The 21,450-nt window shown below is 38.8% G+C and overlaps 1 protein-coding gene across 1 annotated transcript in view; it reads left to right on the forward strand.

Moving 5' to 3' along the window:
- The first annotated feature begins 3,401 nt into the window (after window positions 1–3,401).
- LOC140938700 (complement factor B-like) overlaps window positions 3,402–21,450 on the forward strand; it is a 43,376-nt gene continuing 25,327 nt past the window's right edge. The window contains exons 1-7 of the mRNA XM_073388202.1: window positions 3,402–3,640; window positions 5,516–5,576; window positions 7,247–7,435; window positions 10,557–10,724; window positions 11,334–11,522; window positions 11,789–11,965; window positions 13,787–13,960. Coding sequence (XP_073244303.1) covers window positions 3,623–3,640; window positions 5,516–5,576; window positions 7,247–7,435; window positions 10,557–10,724; window positions 11,334–11,522; window positions 11,789–11,965; window positions 13,787–13,960 — 976 coding nt within the window. The 5' untranslated portion in view covers window positions 3,402–3,622. The remainder of the gene's footprint in view (window positions 3,641–5,515; window positions 5,577–7,246; window positions 7,436–10,556; window positions 10,725–11,333; window positions 11,523–11,788; window positions 11,966–13,786; window positions 13,961–21,450) is intronic.

The following is a 21,450-nucleotide window of genomic DNA, read 5'->3' on the forward strand; positions in this document are numbered from 1 at the left end:
CTTCACATGCTCTTTTTTACAGCGGCCATCTTGTTATGCGCAGTAAGAGATGCGCAATGCAAAACCAGGGAATCACCTTAATGAGTCTCTTTATATCTGATAAAGACACCGCTAAACTTTGCCTCCAATTTTTTAGACTAAAATAAACAAATAATAAAATACTCAGTGATTTAAAAGGAATCTATCAAAATAGTCAAAGGGGGCAAGCTAGTTTTTTTTTAAAACTGCGCACAATGTTTTACTAACCCCCTCTCCCTTTTCTTTTTTATTTTCCTTCCTCCTCCATAATCCATTGTTTCCCTCCTCACTTTTATTATTTTTCTCCCCTTTTCTTGAATTCTCTCCTTCTCCACAATTTTATTATTTTCCCTCCTTCTCCTCTTCAATTTTATTACTTTCCCTCCTCATTTTTTTACTCCCTCCTCCTCCTCCTCCTCCATTTTATTATTTTCCCCCCTCAATCTTGAATTCCCTCCTGCGCCATCTCCTCCTCAATTCTAAATTCCCTCCTCCTCCTTCTCCTCATTTCTATTGTTTCCCTCCACCACAACCACCACCACCACCACCACCACGTTTTAATTGTTTTACCTCCTGTTGCTCCACCTCCTCCTCATTTTCATCATTTCTTTTCTTTTTTTTTTTCCACCATCTCCTTCTTCACCTCCTCCTCCTCCTTATTTCTTTTGTTTCCCTCCACCACCACCACATTTCTTTTGTTTCTCCTACAATTTTTCTCCCACACAGGTATGCTTAGAAGGTCAGATAGGCCCGGATCCAGCCCAGTGGCAAGCCAAAAAGGCCAAACTCAAATAACCTGTCGGTAGGAGAATGGGAGGATGAGGGAAAACAATATAAATGCTACTCGGGCCACAAATAAACTATACGTGGTCCAAAAGTCATGTGATTGTCCTATTAGCGGGACTGCCACCTTTAAAAGGCTTCACTAGAACCATAATATTTTTATTTTTAATCATGCTGCTTTAACAGATTTTTGTAATAAAACTGTTGTAATGATTGTGACTGACCATACTGATTAGGATTAAGCACTGTCTGGAAACGGTTAGCTTCTTTCTAGGGTTAAGGTTGTTGCTATATACATTGAAATCAAAGTGCCTTTAGCATTGTATGCTCAGTGGTACGGTAATGTGTTTTGGTAATCGCCTGTAGTCGCTCGCTCGAGAATAAAAACCGTACGCACTCACCAACCATGAAGTAATCTCTATGTTATTGGTGACCAGATGGACATTGGGTAGATTGGAACATGGAGAATTGCACATACCGCAGAATTCTGAGCGGAGAAAAACAATTTGCGGCTGCGGTTGAAATATTTGGTGTGACGTGGGCTGTTCCCTCCAGTATCCAGTTCAAAATTGTAAACAGCTTGGTGGTCAGGATCATATAACACGGGACCCTCATTTGGCTTTGGACAATTTGCTTCGGTGTTCTCAGCCACATTTTCCAAACATTTCTGGGTACTGTTTCCACAAAGCGCAGGGATTTAGTTGTTTTGAGAAGAAAACGGCAAATCTAGGTGATAGCCCTACTGGCCGGCAGGCCCTGGCTAATTAAAGATTACAGACTGCCTTCGACCTATCTTTCAATATATTACTAAAAATAGGTTTTGTCACCTTAGTCCCCCTGCGTGACTCAGACAAACTTTGCATTCTACTCCATTGCTTTGTAGGAGCAACATGCGTTTCGGACATGAACATTGTTCATAAAACTCGCACGGAGCGTTTTTAAATTTTTTTTTCGGCTTTATTCTAATATATAAAAGGTACTACTGCTACTGGGACCAAAACCTGGTCCAAGTAACTCAAATAAATGTTTAAAATCAGAAAATAGAGCTGCTTGATCAAAGAAGGCTACTGAAAACGGATTTCTGGCTCAATCTTAGTCAAATAGCACACCATGTACTGAAAAAATGACATAACATATCTGGCTGCGTAATACTCCAAAACTAAAATTACTAAAGAGAAAATCGAGTTTGTATGTGCTTCAAGCAAGCCTGTGGCAGAATTTCTAAGCTGAAAAGCACATCGACATTAGCACAAACCGGAAATTGTGTAAGCTTGTTCTGTTGTTGTGCGGCCAGGTAGATAAGTAGGAATCCCAGTACTTTACATTCTGTAAATATCAAGTAGCGTAACATAAGCACTCGAAAAAAAAAATTAAGCAACCTTTGCCTATACATTTAACCAAATGCACCGTTTTATGAACAGCTTTGAAACCCTGCTCTCCACACATTTCTTAGTAAAATGCCGCAAAGTGACCAAATGACCCCAAATAAGCTTGCATAAGAAACATAATCACTCATCAGCTTTTTACATGTCTAACGTCATCTTGGCACGCGATGATTATTTTCAGGATATATGTTATGGAAACCTTCAAACACGACGAAAATTTGTTAGCGAACGTGACTTTCCCATACAAAACTCTTATGCTGGTCAGGTTCAATGTCTGAGTCACAGCAGGGACCAGAAACTTGTGAAGTCATTAGTGCAAAGTGCTATATCTTATCACGGTGCGTTCGATAGATCGTATGCCGGAATAAGAATAAGCGAAAGTTTTGTTGCAAATCTGTAGTACCCAGATTTTTGAGAAACTTAAACATGACATAGATCGAGAAATTTAATTCAAGCAGATGTCTAGCTATTGCAAAACAATAAGCGCCTTGCCTGCGTGGCAGGCGCAAAACTCTGCCCCATACCCCTCCGTTTTTCCTTTCCTCCCTATTCCCTACCTCTACCCTTTTCGACGCCTGCTACGCAGGCTATAAGCACCTAAATAAGTGTTTTAAAGGTTTTTCGCTTTATTCTTATTCTCGAAAAAGGTCAATCGAACACGCTCTTACTGGTGTTATTTATTCATCATTAATAAGTGCCTGTTAAACCTGTTACTGGACAAGAAACAGGAACACAACACAAACGAACAGGCTACAGTAATTCATCACGTGTAATCTGATCAACTAATTGATTGCCAAGTCTTACCTTGACATGAAGCCAATGTTTTGAGCGTAAACAAGGTAAGATTTAGAGCGTAGTGGGTGAGTGAACATTATTCCTTCTGGGAAGTAACAGTGAACTAAACTAAATTACAAGAAACTTATAACCGCATCGGGTCATTGGCAATACGTTGGAGCCTTCCCTGAGCATGTTCAGTGTGTCTCTTCAAATTTACTCAAGTTTCAGTTATTATTATTATTTGTTATTTATTACTATTATTTATTATCACTATTATGGTTATTTACTATCATTATTATTTTCATTGCTTGATTTTTTGAAGCAAAACTATAGAAAGAAAAAAAGAAGTTGAAAACGCGTCACACCAAAGGGTGCTTTAAGGGGCAAAAAATGGTTTGACCTTTCTTTATGTTTAAACGACGGCTTTGTCAGAGTGTGCTAACGCACTCCGTGAGTCTCCGGCATATCAGATAATTTGATTTTTTTGGCAAATGGTCAATCTTGGGGTAACATCTGATCGCTGCGATTTGTAATAAACAAAGGAAAGTGAAAGCCTGAAGCACGCTGGTGAAGGAAAGAAAATCATTTTATATTTTCATTATTTGCCTGGAAAGGTTTCCTATCATTACTCAAACCAAGAGTAAAACCAACGGACAAGTATGTACTTCCGATCACAGGTGAGACGAACACGCATTTTAGGCGTCCTTTTGATGAACAGTTGCTATTACTGCACTTAGATGTTTGCAGAAATAAAGAATTACCTATAGTATGCCCACTTAGAATTCAAGACACTGTAACAGAATATAAACATTTTTAAATCGCAGAACAGAGTCTGTAAATGCCGGACCCTTCAGATTCCTGACCTCAGTGTTGCTTCCGTTGCCATACTGTCTAGGTGATTATCTTCACTGGAAAGCAATGATTTGCAGTTATACAATTGATTATTAATTGCATAGACTGATGTCAGATAAAAGAACTGCATGAAACAGCCGTATGCGAAAAGAATTTTAAAATTCAGAATTAAAGTCTATATGATTATTTAACTGTAGACATTGTAAGACTCTAATATGGATTGTGTTCGGTTTGATTGTGTCTGTGAGTCACAACTTCTGAAAGAGCAATACTTTGCCATGTGATTAAATTAAGCACAACTTACAGTGAAAGCAACACTTTCTTTGAAACGGATAATCAAAGAAAGGCTATCGTCAACTCGTGGGTACGTTGTTTAGAAAATAATCAATTAGTTATCACCTCTGGTTTTCCCACAGTGAATTTTAGGAAATGATAGAAATTCAGATTGTAAATATACTATCCTTGTTCTGGAAACACAATACTTTTCTTGCTGTTTATTGCACTTTACTAACAGTTATTTAAGTATATATTTAAAGACAAAAAAACAAAAAAAACACAGCAAAACAAATAAGCAAACAAAACAAAAGAAAAAAGGAAAATTAGGAAGAAGGGAAAAAGAAGGTCCTTAGCAGAATTTGAACCCGGTACCTTCGGGTTGACCGGACCATACATAGCCACTACGCCATTGAGGAAGAATGTATGTTTTGGTGAAAAGTCTCAAATTTAATGCCTTTTTCATGGAACTTCCGCCGGCAAACGATCGAGCCATACTTAACCGATTGAAAAAACGACTCGAAGCAATCGGATGAAATTAAGGCTAATTGAAACCAGGCTACTGACAGTAAAAAACAATGTAAACGCATTTCATGGCAATGAAAGAACATATGCGATACAAAGCCGACACAACTCCTCCGCGAAGTAGGGCGTAAAACATAAGCTTATGTTTTCGTATCTCGATTTCCGCTGTTATTTTAAAGCTAACACTTAAAATCACATCCATTTCCCCCCACGATCTTGGGGAGTCCTTAAGAAGAGGAAGAAGAAGTGCCTTTATTTACCATACATTCATTCATACACATAACCTACTACACTACTACAGGGTAGGAGATCAAGCCAGCGTCGAAGTAAAAGGAGTCGAAGAGCAAATGCTCATCTTCTCGTCAAGTTTAACGCCTGGACGAGTCAAAGGCTCTTGAATCGTCCTAATCTGAAAGATTTCTGCGTGTCTTAAACTTGGTAAGACCTATATCCTCTAACCGTGCTGTAGCGCACGATGCACGCTCTCAGCGAGGAATTTGATGCCACCGAACTTCGGCGAGCGCGTGCTTCTTTGGAAACGATAGATCTTCGCGCTCTCGAGTTCGGACCCGATTAAACGAAGTGCGTCTACTACGAGGGAGCGAGTGACTCATTTGCATATCTCTGTCCCTGCAATAACTCGTGGTACGCTCGCGCGTACCCACGAGTTAAAAGTAAGGTATCGAATTCTTTGTTACTTTTGCCATAACAACGGAAGGACATAAAGGAAAAATCGAAGGGACAGTTAGACTCGCAACGCAAAGGTGTATTTGTTATTAAGTCGTTAGGTTAGCAAAGATGGTGTCTTTTAAATCCTTTTCTTTTCTCTGACATTTCTTGTTGTTGAATGAAAAGAAACTATAAGAATATGCGCAAGTTAATTTTTCTTTCCTACTTTGCAGGTTCTACTGTTCATATGTTTGGTTTCGCTGACCTTTCTCAGTAAACGATCTGAGGGTGCAAGTAAGTTTCAGTTGTTGACTCTAAAATTCCCTTCAGTAACCAAATCAGTGAAACAAATCATTCGGCAAGGTTGACCGATTTCCCTTCTTAATTATTATATCGCATCCGCTCACTATTCCGCGCCGCATGTGCAGCTTTAGTTTTATTCAAGATTTCGTTAAATCCCTGGACCACAAAGCGCTCCTGTCTAAAATTGAGAATAAGACCTTAAGCTAGACTACGAGCAGTCTCTCTTTTTCTTGGTCCGTCGAGCAAAACGCCCGAGACACATAAATGACCCCGCGCGTGACTGAAGGCGCGAGACGGGAGAGGGAGACGCAAAGCCAAAGAGAATGGACTTTCACGGTCTAGTGATTTTTTGGCGTAAAAACTGAAATGTTGACAGGCCAGGCACGTGAAACTTGACCTTAGAGTTTGCTTGAACAACAGAGGTTTTCCTACTTTTCTTTTTACAGCGCTGCTTATGCAATACATAGAGTTAGAGTCGATTCTAAACAAATTGACTGAACAAATCTTACTTTTGGCCGCTGGTCTCACATTTAGAGGTCATGAAGCTGGTCTATTTCTCTATTTCTTTCTTTCTTGAGATTCATGTTCTATAGCGCGATGTCCTGTAGTGCATCTTATGGTAATTACTTTTGTTTCAGCTTTATAAAACAAGCAGTCTAAGAGTCTTCCAGTCTATGCTACTTTCTGTTTTAAGTTCTAAAGTAAGACTACGAGTCTGGAACTAAAGCGTTCCTTGACAGTGAAGAGAGGCTTAGAACATTTAAATTGCGCGATCATGACACGTACCCGGAGAGATGAGATCTTCTTATGCTTCTCTTTGCTCCGTATCCTAATGTTTTTTTTTTTGGGAAACGTGACAAACAGTGCAGAACATGAACAGAAGAGCTAAGAAACGCGTAGGCGCCGGGCGGTAGAAATCGCTTTCGTTTACCAAAATAACAAAAGAAATGAATCAATAACATTGGCGAGCACATAACGTTATATGTATTTGGAAAATCGACGGAAAAGGTTGCATATGTTTGGAAAATCAAGCTTTCTCGACCTTGAACCTTCGACAATGATTCATGCCGCCTCCGACTCAGATTTCTCACCTCTACTGGATCGAATTCAGAAGTATTCGCCGATGTTTGGCTTTTCCTGGACAAATCCATCGGTGAATTCTCAATGGTATTATAGAAAAAATATATATATGTGTTCTGATGTGGCTTAGGGTCTATAATCACGATTTGGGCTTGTAACTTGTTAAACCCTACAAGGTTTGTTTTAGGTATTCCGAATACTCTCACTTTCTGTTTCACGCGAGTGTCTCGTTACATGCAAATCAGCTAAGAAATGGTGTCTAATGCGCATGTGCATCAGCTGACTGTGTGCCTTTAATTCCCGGTTGCGGATGGGCGTGACTGAACGAATGCTTCCGGAGCCGCCCTCAAGAGCCCCGCCTACAACTTACAATCTCTTCTCTCTTCCAGTCCCAGACTTTTGACGGCGGGGCCTATCTCAGGTCACGTGCTCACGTAAATCGCCCCACTCTTAACACTTAACAATTCCCTTCCTCTTCTTTTCTTTATTCCTATGCTTAAATGTAAATTTGCTTGTTTTGATTTGTAAATAAATAGCTGTGAAAGACAAAAAAAAAATAAAATAAATAATACATTTTTCAGAGCGAGGATGCGGAAAACTACTACAAGAAATTCGAAAAAATCCACCAAACAGCAACACCATGATCACCATAGACATCAGGCGTTCCGAGGCAAGATATCGGTGTCGTGATGGATTTAAGTTGGTTGGTCAGAAAATACGGAGGTGCAAGAATGGGAAATGGACGAAAAAGCAAGAACCCAAGTGTTTAGGTATAAGTTTCTTTTTTAGACTTCATTTCACATTGTTTTCATATAATAGTGTATTAATAATTTGTTAATTTTTCGCTTTATAAAATACAGTCAAATAATTACATCGGAGGCACTGAATGATGTAAATTATGGGGCGATTGAACATGATATATATACATGGATTTTCATCAAGCAGACAAAGGTTTGACGCTTCAGCAGCGACGAGTAATTATTTCTAGTGGAGCAAGAAACGTACACACGCGTAATCTTTAGCATAAGTTTAAAAGTAACTTCACGGGTTTAGCCTGGGACCAGGCTCTGCATTGTGGGAAAAGGAAAAAAAATCCGCGCTCGTTAACTTCTCATCACGGATGTCAGCGTGAGCTTATTATGTCGCTTCTGTAACAAAAATATATATTGAATTCGAGAAGAAATAAGAGTGCAAGCAAAGAGATCTAACTTCGATCGCCAACTGGAGTAACATCAGCTTCGGCGAAGAGAAATAAGGACGTTTCAGAGGAAAATGCGTCGCGTGTAACCGGTGAAAAACAGCCGAATAGATTCTCAAGGAGATCCCTCAAGTTCGCAGTTCGCGTCGTAATGCTCGTTTACATAGCTTCTTATAATGCACCAGACGTCTAGACGGAATACCGTAGAGTCAGTGTAGAGTTTACATTTTCCGCGGAGAAAGAAGAGTAAGTTTAGCACCTTATGCGACAGACTATTCAGTTTGTGTATATTCCTGTTAAATTAGTTTTATAAGGCAATCTGTCTGCTCAAAATTGTTTTAAAGGCAGTTACATTCATTTTCCCTGATTTTTCTCAACTGCTGTTATCTTTGTAATGGCATGCGAGCAGAGGTTTCTTTCTTACATGCACGGCTTTTAGCGTTTACGTAGCATCCACTGATTTTTGGGTTTTATCACGCTTTTGGTAGGAGCGTGATGACAAAGGGTTTCAAAATAAGACATTCGGCAATACTATTGTATAAAGTAAAATACGGGATGGCGCCAAAGTGAGTATCTGAGTTATTCACGATCAAAAGTACACACCGACTCCTAAGAAACTTTGATTTTGAACTACCCCGCTTTGATACAGTGGCCTTTGGGAGGTATTGGCTGCGCTACCAAGGAGTGGGAAGGACCTTCCTTTTAGTCAAAGGTCAGTAGTGAGCTCAGGAACTTGACAAACTTCAAAGCATTCAAAAAACGTATACGCGGAGTGGACCTTTCGAGCAATATAGATAATTATAGTAATGCTGTGACCTGCGTAAATTTTGAGTTGTGTACATTCGTAAATAGTTTTACGTTTTAGGTAAGATCATTGATTTTAAAGTTATGTAATAGACTAGGGTATCTAAAAGATAGTAATGCTGCGACACATTCTGTTGATACTGGCATTAGTTAGGCAGCGGGACTTAAAAGAATCGAAAATGACATTGAATGCCCCATTTGCATGTTGGAAAGCACTAAAATAATTACTATCAGTCTATGGAAAGAACTCGTGGGAACGTTGTTTAGAAAATGATCAAGTGGTTATCAACTCTTGTTTTCCCACAGTAAATTGTAGGAGGTGATAGAAATTCAGATTGTTTATCCATATATTTAATATACGGTGTACTATCTTTTCTCTGGAAACACGATACTTTTCTTGCGATGTTTCTTGCACTTTATTAAGTAACAGTTATTTAGCTATATATTTATAGAAAACAGCAACACAAAAAACGGGAAAAAAAGAGTTCGGTCGGACTCGAACCCTGTACCATCGGCTCGACGTGACTACACCTAACCACTACACCACAGAGACTGATGACATAATTCTGCGAAAAGTCTTTAATTTAATGCCTTTTCCATGAAACTTCCGCCGGCAAGATGATCGCCAGCCAAATTAATCGAGCTATTAACAGTAAAAAAACAATGTAAACGCATATTCCATGGCAATGAATGAATGAAAGAACATAATTATGCTTTTCAAAACGCCGATACACGTCCTCGTCTGCAACGTTATCTCGATTTCCGCTGTTATTTTCAAGCGAATGGTCAAAAATCACATGCATTTTCGGCTCATACAGGTTCTTAAGAATAGCATGGCATGACATTTTCTCACTTTCACATCACCTTCTAGCAAGCTGAAATTTGTATATCCCCGGTGTTGCGGAGTGGAAGAGCAAATGCTCATCTTCTCGTCAGGTTTAACACCTGGACGAGTCAAAGGCTCTTGAATTGAAATCCAATCCCCAAGTTAACCATCGTACTCATCTGAAAGACTCCTGCATGTCTTAAATTTGGTAAGACCTCTAACCGTGCTGTAGAAAATTTGCTACAAAGAAAACTCTGAGTCTGGTCAGCGAATGATGCTATTTATTTGAGTTATTCGTGGCGCAATGCACTCTGGTTAAGTGCAGTGCATTGTGCTAAAAAGTGTGGTTAAATGTAATGCATTGTGGTAAAAAGTGATGAATTCGAGAATTCGTCGCCCCTTATATATTTTCTTTAAATCCTGATTATGTTGTTGCTCGCTCCCTACGGTCGCTCCGCAGCAATTAGTGTGCCAGTACGTAGGAAAGTGTCCTCAATTAGCTAACTGTTCAGCTAAATACATTGACACTAAAAAACAAAGTTATTATTATTTGGGAGGAAAAGACTACACTGAAGCTAATTCCTTCAAAGAAATCTTAAAATAACTATTCTTTCTTATTGAAATACTCATGATTACAAGTCCGCGCCATTGCAACTTCTGTCGCATCGCTTTAAACGTCTAATCGCGAGGAGTAAAAATTATTTCGTCAAGTAATGTTCTACGTCAAAAAAGATTTTGTTAAAACTGTTCTATTCAAAATGATAGTAGCCATGTTAAGTCTAGAAAAAAAAAGGGACATTATAGGACATGATCCAGAATAATAGTTTAAACATAAATTATAGATTATAGAAGTAACGAACACTCAACAAGACGGCGCGATAAATAACACTAAAAAATATAGCGAGGATGTTGAATTCCATGAAGCATGTATTTCTCATAATAATCTGAGAGTAGTTGCCATGGCTTATTCAATTACCATTTGCACTTAAGCACCAGTAGCAATAATGGAGCAAGTGAGGAGGAGAAAAGGGTTTAATATGCAATTGCTTTATGCTTCTTTTAGGGCCTTGTGGAAGACCAGCAAACATACCTCACGCGGAATTCCATGGCCGTAACTTTGACCACAAAGGCAAGTTAACATACAGTTGTAAAAAGGGGTACAAGTTGAGAGGCCCGAGTAGAAGAACGTGCCGCGAGGATGGAAAATGGAGCAAGCCCCCCTCGTGTTCACGTAAGTTAATATCTTGCCTTTTGACCCTCGATCGTGAAGGGTGGAGGGGGAATAAACCACCCTTTGTCAAGCCTAAAAAGAGACAACACGGAGCTTCTGAAGGAAATCGGTCCATGAACCAAGTTAAAACTAAACTAATTTCGAAGGCTCAAGTTCAAGGAGTTCATCAAACGTTGATTTGCGTTCCCATTACTAACCGTAAACGTACAGACCATAGAAAGAGTCAGGACTTTCAAACTGTAAGGTACCTGGCTCAACCAATTGTCTGACCATGCAAAGGAACTTGTGTCATTAGGAACCAGTAATTATTTATCCCCCCCGGGAGATTGGAGGATTTTTTTTGGGGGGGGGGCGATATATCTTGCAAAATTGCTGACTTTTAAGCGATCTTTTTCCTTGAAGGGTTAAAAACTTAAAAGTCCTCGCGATTTTGGATTTTTATGAACTCTAGAGAAAACCAAGAAGATCTCTTTATATAAATTGTTATCTATAAAAATCTTGATAAGAGAACTGACAAAAATAACGAGGATAACGTTACAATGAGTTTCGCACTTGTTGTCTCAAGAAATCCCTTTAGGTTTGTGATATATTTTTGTTAAATTTTTGCAGCATTATCACGGTGCCGAAATCCCGGAAATATTACAATTCCAAATGGAAATGTAATGACAACGGACCCTCAATATCGCTATGGAGCTGAATTGGTGTTTGAGTGCAACGAAGGCTTTCATCTAAAGGGCAAGGACACAATCACCTGCAAGGAATTTGGATGGGAGTCTCAAAAGTTACCCTACTGCAAAGGTAATTAGTAAGAATTCAGGGAAAGACAGTCAAAGCACTTGCGAATATTTTTGCTTTTGTTAGAGCCAGTATTTTAAAGTCCTTTTCAAGCTAGCTGTCACTGAAAGCTCTCGTAAGCGACCAATTAGTAAACACGTGACAAGCCTTAAGTTTTTGATCAAATTCAGGGCGATAAATAACATAACTTAACAGTAACGGTGCTTAAGTGCAACTGTGGTCAGGCTTCGTGTTATAAGTCTCAATTTTGTTTTTCATAATCATCACAGAGAAACAATGCTCCGATCCAGGGCGACCTAAAAATGGTGACCGATTGGGACGTTTTAAAGTTGGAAGCACGGTTCGATTTTCCTGTCAGTACGGATTTGTATTGCATGGTTCCAGAGAGAGAACTTGTATGGAAAGTCTGGAATGGAGCGGATCGTTAACAACCTGCCAAGATGGAAGTAAGACTGAAAACCATGTAAACTTTTTCGTTACTAGTTCCTCAACCAAACGTAGTGAGCTAGCCACCTCTGTAGTAAATGAGTCATAGAATGCCAGGAGTTGAAACGTTTACATTTGCTTTATTAGTACCTTGTGGTTTTGAACGTTCGGTACGTGAGGAAGGACAACCATGTTTCGCCTTAACAACGACAAAACGACAAATTTAAACTAAAGTAGAAACTCTCATTTAAGTATAAGAGTAGGGCCTGCATTCGTAGAAGTACATGAAAGAATAGGCAAAAGCGCTAGCTTGTCGTATTTCATCTACCTCAAAATAGCAGTTGTTCAAATGGGAGGCGGCGTAAAGGACGCTTGCTTTCCCGTGCCAAATAAACTAAAACTTCGTTGCTTGAAAGTCAGTTTCTTTAAGCAGTGTACAGTACCGCAAATCATCCCCCAAAGTGGGCCGCAAATGATCCTCGACGTCGACCGCAAATGATTCCGTTGTCGACCGCAAGTGATCCGGTAAAAAGTGGAGGAATGGAATGGATTTTACGCACGGATGGTGAACGTGCGGAGAATTTGAACAGCGTAGAACGATGAAATGAATAAAACTATAAATGACCAAACTGTTTCTTTTGTCAATTGTTTTCTCCTTTCTTTCAAGCATTTGATGTTTCTTTGCTATGAAAATTTGGGACCAGAAGGGCGTTAAGAAGAAAACTTGTCTTTCATTTTAACGCCTAGGAATAGGGAATTATTGTATGACCACTGTTTTTATGACTCTGTGAAGGTTTCCAGTTTATTTCGAAATACACTCAGCAACTGCAGCTCGTAAAAATTTCGCGTCTGTTGTTAAGGACCCTGTCGGCCCAAACCTGTGTATTTATTTCAGGGAAAGAGAAACGAAGGAACGATTCAGTGGAAATTTTTTAACCTTTAAGCAAATAATTCTCCTAATGGGGTTGCACTAGAGCAGACTTTTATTTGGGGTCGTTTTCAGAGACTTTCGCCGTAACAAAAGTTATCATTTCTGAAGTTGATACAAGGTATCCGATAGATAGGATTTTAGGAATTACTTGTTAAGAAGATTGTATCTAATTGAACTACAGAGTGTCAATTTTAGTTCAGTTTAGCTTAAATGTTAACAAGCAATTAAGCAAGACACCGCATTGCTGTTCAAGAGCTATTGTTTTACAGATGGTATTAATTTTTTCTTGTTTACATTAATTTGATAAACTAAGGTTTAAATGTAGTTATACGTTTCTTTTTTCCCGTCTTGGCATTTATTTGTTAAATGTGCTCAGTTTAATAAATACTTTTTGTTGCGATAATAAACGTGACACGACGATCCAGTAACTTGACAGCAGGCCATTGTAATTTTCCTCTCATTTGCGGTCAATAATGGGGATCACTTGTGGTCGAGGATCATCTGCGGTCCATTTTGGGGATCATTTGTGGTCTGGGAATCATTTACACACGGGGATCATTTGCGGTACTGTACAGTAGCAAGAGAGATTCGTACTTACAAACTTCTTTAGGCAGCTAACATAGTAAAAAGGAATTTTTTAAGGTCTTTTAATCAAATCTTTGTCGCAAGAGGTTTCTAAATGTTTAATAGTATTGGACTTTTTCATTTCGCGCTTGACAATGACCACTTGTTTTGAAGGAACTATATAGTTTAATGTATTTTGTAAAGACAAGTTCGTAACTGTTTTTTCCCTTCCTGTCTTTGGGTTCATAGAAAAACGCACGCACCGAGAGTCTGTTCATACGTCGATCAAAATCTGTTTTCTAGGTTTTTTTACTTTATTTTCTTTTTCCATACTTTGCCTTTGTAGGCACTGACTGTCCCATTCTTGGTACACCCATAAACGGCCGGAAATACGGAAGTAAATACAACCATGGAAACATTGTGACGTTTGATTGCAACCATGGGTTTGTGTTGAAAGGCTCCGCGGTGAGAAGATGCTTGGAAAATGGCACATGGAACGGTACAGAAGTAATATGCAGAGGTAAAAAGTGGTGATATAAGATGTCTAACCAATACCAGTTTAGAGTGTTTCAATACAGTTTTTCGGAGACCTAGCACCAGTTGTTAAAAAGGTGCATAGTGCTATCCACTGGATAAATCTCTATCCAACGGATATTGCAATTTGTTTCCCTAATACTTATCCGCTGGATAGTGATTTATCCAATGGATAGCGTTATCCAGCTTTTGAACAACTAGGGCCGGATCGATATTTTTAAATCGCCTTAAAAGTGATTTTATCCTTTTCCGATCGCTGATTAAATTTTCACCAGTGATTAACTATAGATTGAGGTTTGTCGAAATGCAGTTTTAATTAAAACTTATGTCACTATGACAACAAAAAAACGCTGAAATCTAACAAAAGCCAAATTTTTGTGCGATCTAGGCCTGCTACTCGAAATCCTTAAATAACCTCCGTGAGAAATAAAAAAAATCTGTTTTTTTGAATTCGAATATAACATAAATATATTTTAAACCTTGTATTTTCAATAGCCGCGATAAATTGTTTAATGAAAAAGTTCTGAATAACTCAAATTAATCTTAATTAGCGTCAGAATGCTGCTTAATATCATATTTCGCTGACTGAATTTTGGTGCATTTTCTAGATCTCTTGTGATATCGATCCTGAAAACTAACCGATTTTCCTTCCACCTGTCTAGGTGCAACTTTATTCTAAATTTTGAGTTTTAGCGCTTACCTGTATACCTCTAAAACGGCTCAACAGGCCTTGCCATATAATCTTCACGTTTGGCTGAGTATGTTATGAAGAATTATGGAGATCGAGGAGGGTGTTATCCGTCGGGGCCGTAGGCCGAGGCGGCTAACACCCTCCGAGATCTCCACAATTCTTCATACGATACGAAAGCCGAATTCAATAACTGTTTTACTATTCATTCAAAATAATTCCTAGTTTAAAAACATAGCTAAAACATGCTTACCTCCATCGATCCATCGATGTTCAGTTCATCTTCGATAGTGTACTTTTAGGTTTGTCCAGCTCCGCAAATATTCTCCAAATAGCAGATGTCGCCCTTCGAGTTGTCTTCTTGCTGTTCTTGCCATGTTTTTAGCTATTTTTTCACCTAGTTCTTACTCTTGAAACGAGTGAAATGTCCACCATTTTTTCAAGATCTCAACCAAAACAACTCAACCTCGTACCCAGGTCTTCTCGGTTAACGGTGCCTTAACCTGCGAAAACGCTGCATTTTTGACGTCATTTCCTCGTTAAAGTCAAAATTCTTCCAAATTTGGTCATCAGTAACTGGTTATGGTGAATTAAACGTGTGCTTTTAGCCAATCAGAATCGGGGAAATATTTTGAATGAATAATAAATCAAATTACTTAACTTCAAAAGATACAAAGCTCTCTTAAAGAAAGCGGGATTCTTGCAAAGTTTCAAATTTATATCGAGCTTATTCCAGATGGATACACTTCTATAGTAAAAAGTTCCCTGTCCTGTTAAAAAGCAGAATGTTCAGTTGTTCAAAGTTCCTTTTTGTTCACACCAAGGCCTTTGACTGTCAAAGCTGGAATGCTTTTTCTTTCCTTTTAAAGTCCGGTAATTTAGCTACCAAAGATCATCAGTTCATCTTATCGGGATTAAGCCTATTCAGACAGAGATTTTTTTTGTTTCCCTACCCTCCTCTTATGATATGGCCACTGCAATTACCCAGAATATTGAGCTCATCGGTCGATTATGACATACTATTTGGCAGACTTGCACATCGTTTCGGAATCACCGGAAAGGCCTTATCTTGGTTAACGTCTTACTTGACAGAGGGCACCCAACTTGTCAAAGTGGCAAATAAGCACTCCACCAGTCGAAAACCTCTCTGCGGTGTCCCCCAAGGTTCGGTGCTAGGTCCTGTCTTATACTCTACGTATACCACACCCCTTGCAGAAATAATAAGACAATATGGCTTAAACTTTCACTTCCACGCTGACGATACTCAGTTATACCTTTCGTTTAACTCAAAGGCTACTGGAGAACCGATGCACTCACTGTCTCGTGTTCAGTCATGCATCAGCGATATTACCAACTGGATGGCATCAAACAAGTTGAGGTTGAAAAGTGACAAGACGGAAATCCTTGTGCTCAACGCTTGCCATCGTGCCTCGTCGTTCACTGTAGTCTATTACAGTTCGCCGTGACGTGATGCATGCTTCACATGCCGCAAAGAACATAGGGGTCTGGTTCGATGAATTGCTCCACCTTACATCAATTTTCGGAAGCAATTTTGTAAAAATCTGCTGCATATTAGCTGCTGCTTGTAAATCTGCTTCATGACTATAAGTCTTCAGTGTTCTCACAATATTGTGCAAATTGTCAACAAACAATCTTAAAATTGAAGTGTTTTCATCCTGAATTGCTGGTATCTCCAGAAACTTATTGATCAGCGACTTTGAAATAAGGGTGGGGTTTCCAAACCGTTGAATCAACTCTGCAATAGCCTTTTCATACATTGTACCGCCAAAAAACATCCCAGCTATAACTTTTTTAGCAGTTCCTTTAACTGATGCTTTGAGATAGATCGTTTTCTGTGTTTTGGAAAGCCGTTGGTCATGCACTAAGGCTTTAAACATGCCATACCAGTTTGGCCACACACAAGGATCTTCATCAAATACAGGTAAGTTAAGTTTAGGGAGTGAAGTCATCATTGCTGACTTTGAAAGGACAGGCTGTGAGAGATCCGCAATTCTTTCTTTGTGAGGTAAATACTTAGAAGTGTCATTCTCTTTCCCTTTATCAGTTTCCTCCTCCTTAGGGCTCACTGTTTCAACCATTCCTTAACTTTCTCCTTCGAGTCCTTAATATCATTTATAAGGACATCTTCTTATTTGACTTTGGGAGTAGTCTCAATCTTTACCTTGTCCTCTCACACTGATTTATCCCCAACATCGTTCATACGATCAGACAAATCATATTCATCTAATTCTTCTTTTAACAGCAATGCCTCAATTTCCTTCCTACCTGCCTCGTGTTCAGATTCCTGAATTCCTGTGCTGCAATGTTAGCTTCCAATTTAGCTTTCTCTTTAAGCTGCTTTACTTTCAGCTTAGCTAGATCAGCTTCCCTAGCCGCTGCTCTTGCACGTTTTTGAGACACAGAAGAAGTCATTTTGCTGCTACTTTTCTTGCTTTGACGGCCAAAGCTGGTGATTGAAGAGTTGTCGGTTCGCTCCGTCCGAATTTTAGGTGCTTCTCGCTCGATGTGAGCTTTTGAGACCGTTCCACTAGTGTGTTTTTTCACTTCACCATAGCAAACAGTTCTACAAATCAGTTCCTCTACAAGTGCTTGGGACTCCAATAACCATGTATCTGCTTGATGCAGTTCCTCATCGTCATCACACAAGGGTTGAAATTCTCCATGATTCTCGATCAATTGATTCCACGCTCGATTGAGTTGAGTACACGCAAGCTCAATTAACTTACGGTCTTTCCGTTCCTTCAGGTACTCCTTTAGGATATTCATCTTCCGCGTCAAATTTGCTCGTATCGATTTTCTTCTGTTGTTGATTGTCTAAAGCTTCTTTTGACCGGGAACTTTGGTGTAATCGCTCAAATACCGCGGCAGGTTCCTTAACTTTCACGTGTCACGATTTCACTTCGCACGTCCACATCTGACACTTCCACATGCAATTTCGCCGAGTTCTCCGCCATGCTTCGATTTTGCGACCCTATAATCCAAAAACCGCTATGATTCTCCTGTATCCGGTGCTCGAAGGACCACTATGGATATTCTTAGGCGCGAGAAATTCTATTCACACATCAAAAACACTACAGTCATTTCCATGTGCTCACGAAAACTCCTTTAGTCCACTAGTTCCAATCCCCACACGGGGGTACGGCGGCGCTTACAAACAAGTTCAGGTTAATGGCGTGTTCATTCCTCCTCTACTTTCACCAGCCCTCCCCCTCTTTATAATGACAAGTCTCTAACCTTAAATAAAGGGATGTTACTTCTCGGTGTTTTCAGTCAGTAGTAAAGAAGTCATGTCAAATTTTGGACATCATCTTCCCAGGACGTCTAGGAAGAATGGCTATTTTTTTCTGTACAATAAATAATTTTAGAGATTCCAGAGAATATTAGGAGAACACACTATACCGAAAATAATCTGTCAATGATCAGCTGCATGTGCACATATATAAGGCCTAAGGTGGCATCATTACAGAAATGAAAAAATAAAAGGACATGCAAGAGATTTTCAATCCCCTGCTTGCAGCTATTCCCCCTTGTCCCAGTGAGCACTCAAAGACAATGAGAACATGGTCGCTGGATATTGTTCCTTCGAACGAATTGTAGTTTTTTTGTTTTTTTTTACAACGCGTGACCTTAAGCAGACTCTAATATTCTTCAGCATGGGCTATCTATTTTGAAATGAAAAATTAATTATTAAAGCCTATAGTGCTAGTATTTATACTCCTCTATTACACAAAGTTTTGTTTTCTTGGAGAGTTCCAGTCTCTGATTTAACAACTGGGAACATACTAATGTCAAGGTAAACAGAACAAGGTGTTTTTTAAAAAAACTTAGCAAGCGAACAAGCTCCCTATGACTGCTCACTGTAAGGGAAAAGGGCAAGGGAAAAAAGGCAAGCTCATGTATGACTTTTGAATTCCCTAAATGGAGAGTAAATTTATACCATGTGCCTAATGAATGAAAAAAATATACATGCACTTGCATACTAAAATGCATGTTCGAGTATGAGTAAACTTAATGGTTCCTCTGTGTACTCTTTGCTAAACAAAAGTGCTGTGTATTAAATACTCAAGCACAGTTATAGTGGTCCTTAGTTTGGTAACATACAGACAGCCAAGATTTGAAATGGAAGTTGCATCAGTGAGGGTTGGAGAGGAGTTCTGCCTCAAATTATATGTCAACACAGTCCCTGTGATTCAATTTAAGCTTATTGGAACAATGAAACATCCATTGAGTATAAATAATTAATAAATCCCAAAAAACAAATTATGCAGCATTGTGTTGGTGTGGGGTAGAATGCAAATCAAATAAAGAAATCAAACAGTTTCTAATATTGGTATTACACTTGTATCTGAGAACACCCTAAAGGTTTTCTTTTTCTAGTTTTGATATTTTAGACCATTACATTTACATTGTTTGACATTGCATCAAATGGATAAATAAAAGAGTTAAATTATACTGTATTACAATCATTCCACATTAACACATTAAATATTACTTTTAGGCCTCTATGACATTGTAAGCATAAGTATAAGGCCGGGTTATCTGAGAGTGAAAACCCGTGAGCCTGAGAAGTAACATGCGTAAAGCGTGAAACAGAAAATACAAACAAATCAAAACAATCGACCCAAGAAAAATAATATGGACAAAGCAAAGGAAAACATTTAATAGAGGCTTTCACGACTCGTCTGAGTTTTAGCCAAGGAAAATGTCTTAGAACATAATTGCTCTTTAATCTATCTTGGGAATTGTAAAAGTGAGTGTTTCTGTCTTGGGACCCAAAATAATATTCTGATAGGACGAAAAGACAATCAAGGAATTAACAAAGTGCAAACAACTGACAACCTGGAATTCGTGATACACCTCCAACAGCAGTCAACAACACTAATAGCCTGTTGTCAAAAGGCTATAAATTTTTCAAAATATAAGCTTGCTAGCTAAAGATCCAAAAGCAAGCCTAAATTAGAAGACTATAAACCATGACAGACATCATACCGTGCCGATGTGAATCTGACTTGTGAACATGCGAACAGCGACCGCAGTTCTCCAAATTCACTATTAGTTTGTAATCTTATCTCCTTTATGGAGGCTGCTTTTGTGCTAAACTCCTTAATAAAAATATGGCCCTGTGTATTGAAAAAATGATATCCAAGCGACTGTGAAATTTATTTCACTTCGTTTCTGTTGTATTATGCTAACGGACATTTCATAACTTTTACATGATGCTAACTTTAGAGAGTTTTAGACCTCGTGCTTTTCAAAAGAAGCCGTGTTTGTTTCTTTAAGTTCAAGGCTGTAAATCGAGCCAGCCTTTTAAACGAATTAATTACAGAAATACAAAAGTTTCAACGATTTCTCGCACTGTGCAATTAGTTCCCAGTTCCCCGCTCGATTGTAAGACCTGTATGCGGATACACAAACGCTTACGCTGAAAACCTGTCCGTAAATCGTGCCTCATGTGTTTTTGCGAGAACAATTTACATCAGATTATTTATCTACCTAAAAGCTATCTATGGACAAAAAAAAAATGAAGGAAATCGTAAATACACCAGAAACAGAAATTCACGAACCTTGTGAGAATAAAAGTAAAAAAAAAAAAAAAAAAAAACCAACAACATTGCATGCGAGGAATCAAAGGCCTGGTACAAATGTCCCTAAAGTAGTCAAATATAAATCTCCTAGTCGTTCAAAGCCTAACAACCAGACAAGCTAATGGGTAATATATTGAGTGGTAGTGTAAACAGTTTACAACCGAACACTTGTCAGGCTATATTCACTTCACTCACTGTCCATCACGGAGTTGATAGCATATAGCATAGCACAGGACAGTAGACAATCAGATTTGTGATAGAAGGCCGGTAGATTTATACGAATAACGCATACTAATATCGAATTACTTCTTTCAACTGCAGTCCATAGTTTCTATATTATCTTCAAGTACTACCGTGTACCCACGTCCCATATAGCGTAGAGGTGAATGTGTTAAGGACCTCCCCTGCCGCTGCAAAATGGAAATGCTCCCACCTTTTAACTAGACAAGAGAAACATGGTTCTTGTTAATGCCATCTGTACGACAAAAATGTTTTTCCAGACGTTAAGATTGTGGGGGCGACCGAAAGAGATGTGAGGGATGGGGGTAGGGAGTCATGCAACCAAGAAGGCCAACTCAACGGCTGGGCGAGTTTTCTCGTTGATAAAGTAAAAAGAGAAAACAACAACAACGACAACAAAAACAAAAAAAGGTGTTATTTGTAGAATCACAAAGAATATCAAGGCAATCGGTGTCACGCAATGCGAATTCGGCACCAATATGCAAATTTGAGTTGAAACCTTCAATTCTGAATCGCGTTGTGCCGCAAGTTTTATTGAATAACTTGACAAAATAGCTATTAATCTTTATTTAAAACATGTTTTTAGGTCTGGCTTAGGTACCACACTGGAAAATTTTACGATGTTTTTGAGGCATTTACTTGTGCATTTTGCTTTCTTAATCGGGTTATAGTGAAATAAAGACGACCAGTTTTTGCTGATTACAGAAGGATAATGCCTATGCCTGGTGCTTCCAAATGAGTGCAAATAGTCTAAGATTTGATGACTCGAAGTACTTTTTAAAGATCGTTAAAAAACCTGTATAACAGAGTCTAAAATTAGCACATTTTAGCCGCCGCTAACAATTGTCGAGCGCTGAAATGCTGGGAATGGCAGCAAAATAAACAATTTCCTCATTCTAACTGGAACTTCGTTATAAGGAAGGACAGTTTTATTGATGATAA

This window comes from Porites lutea, chromosome 5 (genome assembly GCF_958299795.1).
Source record: "Porites lutea chromosome 5, jaPorLute2.1, whole genome shotgun sequence".
NCBI lineage: Eukaryota > Metazoa > Cnidaria > Anthozoa > Scleractinia > Poritidae > Porites > Porites lutea.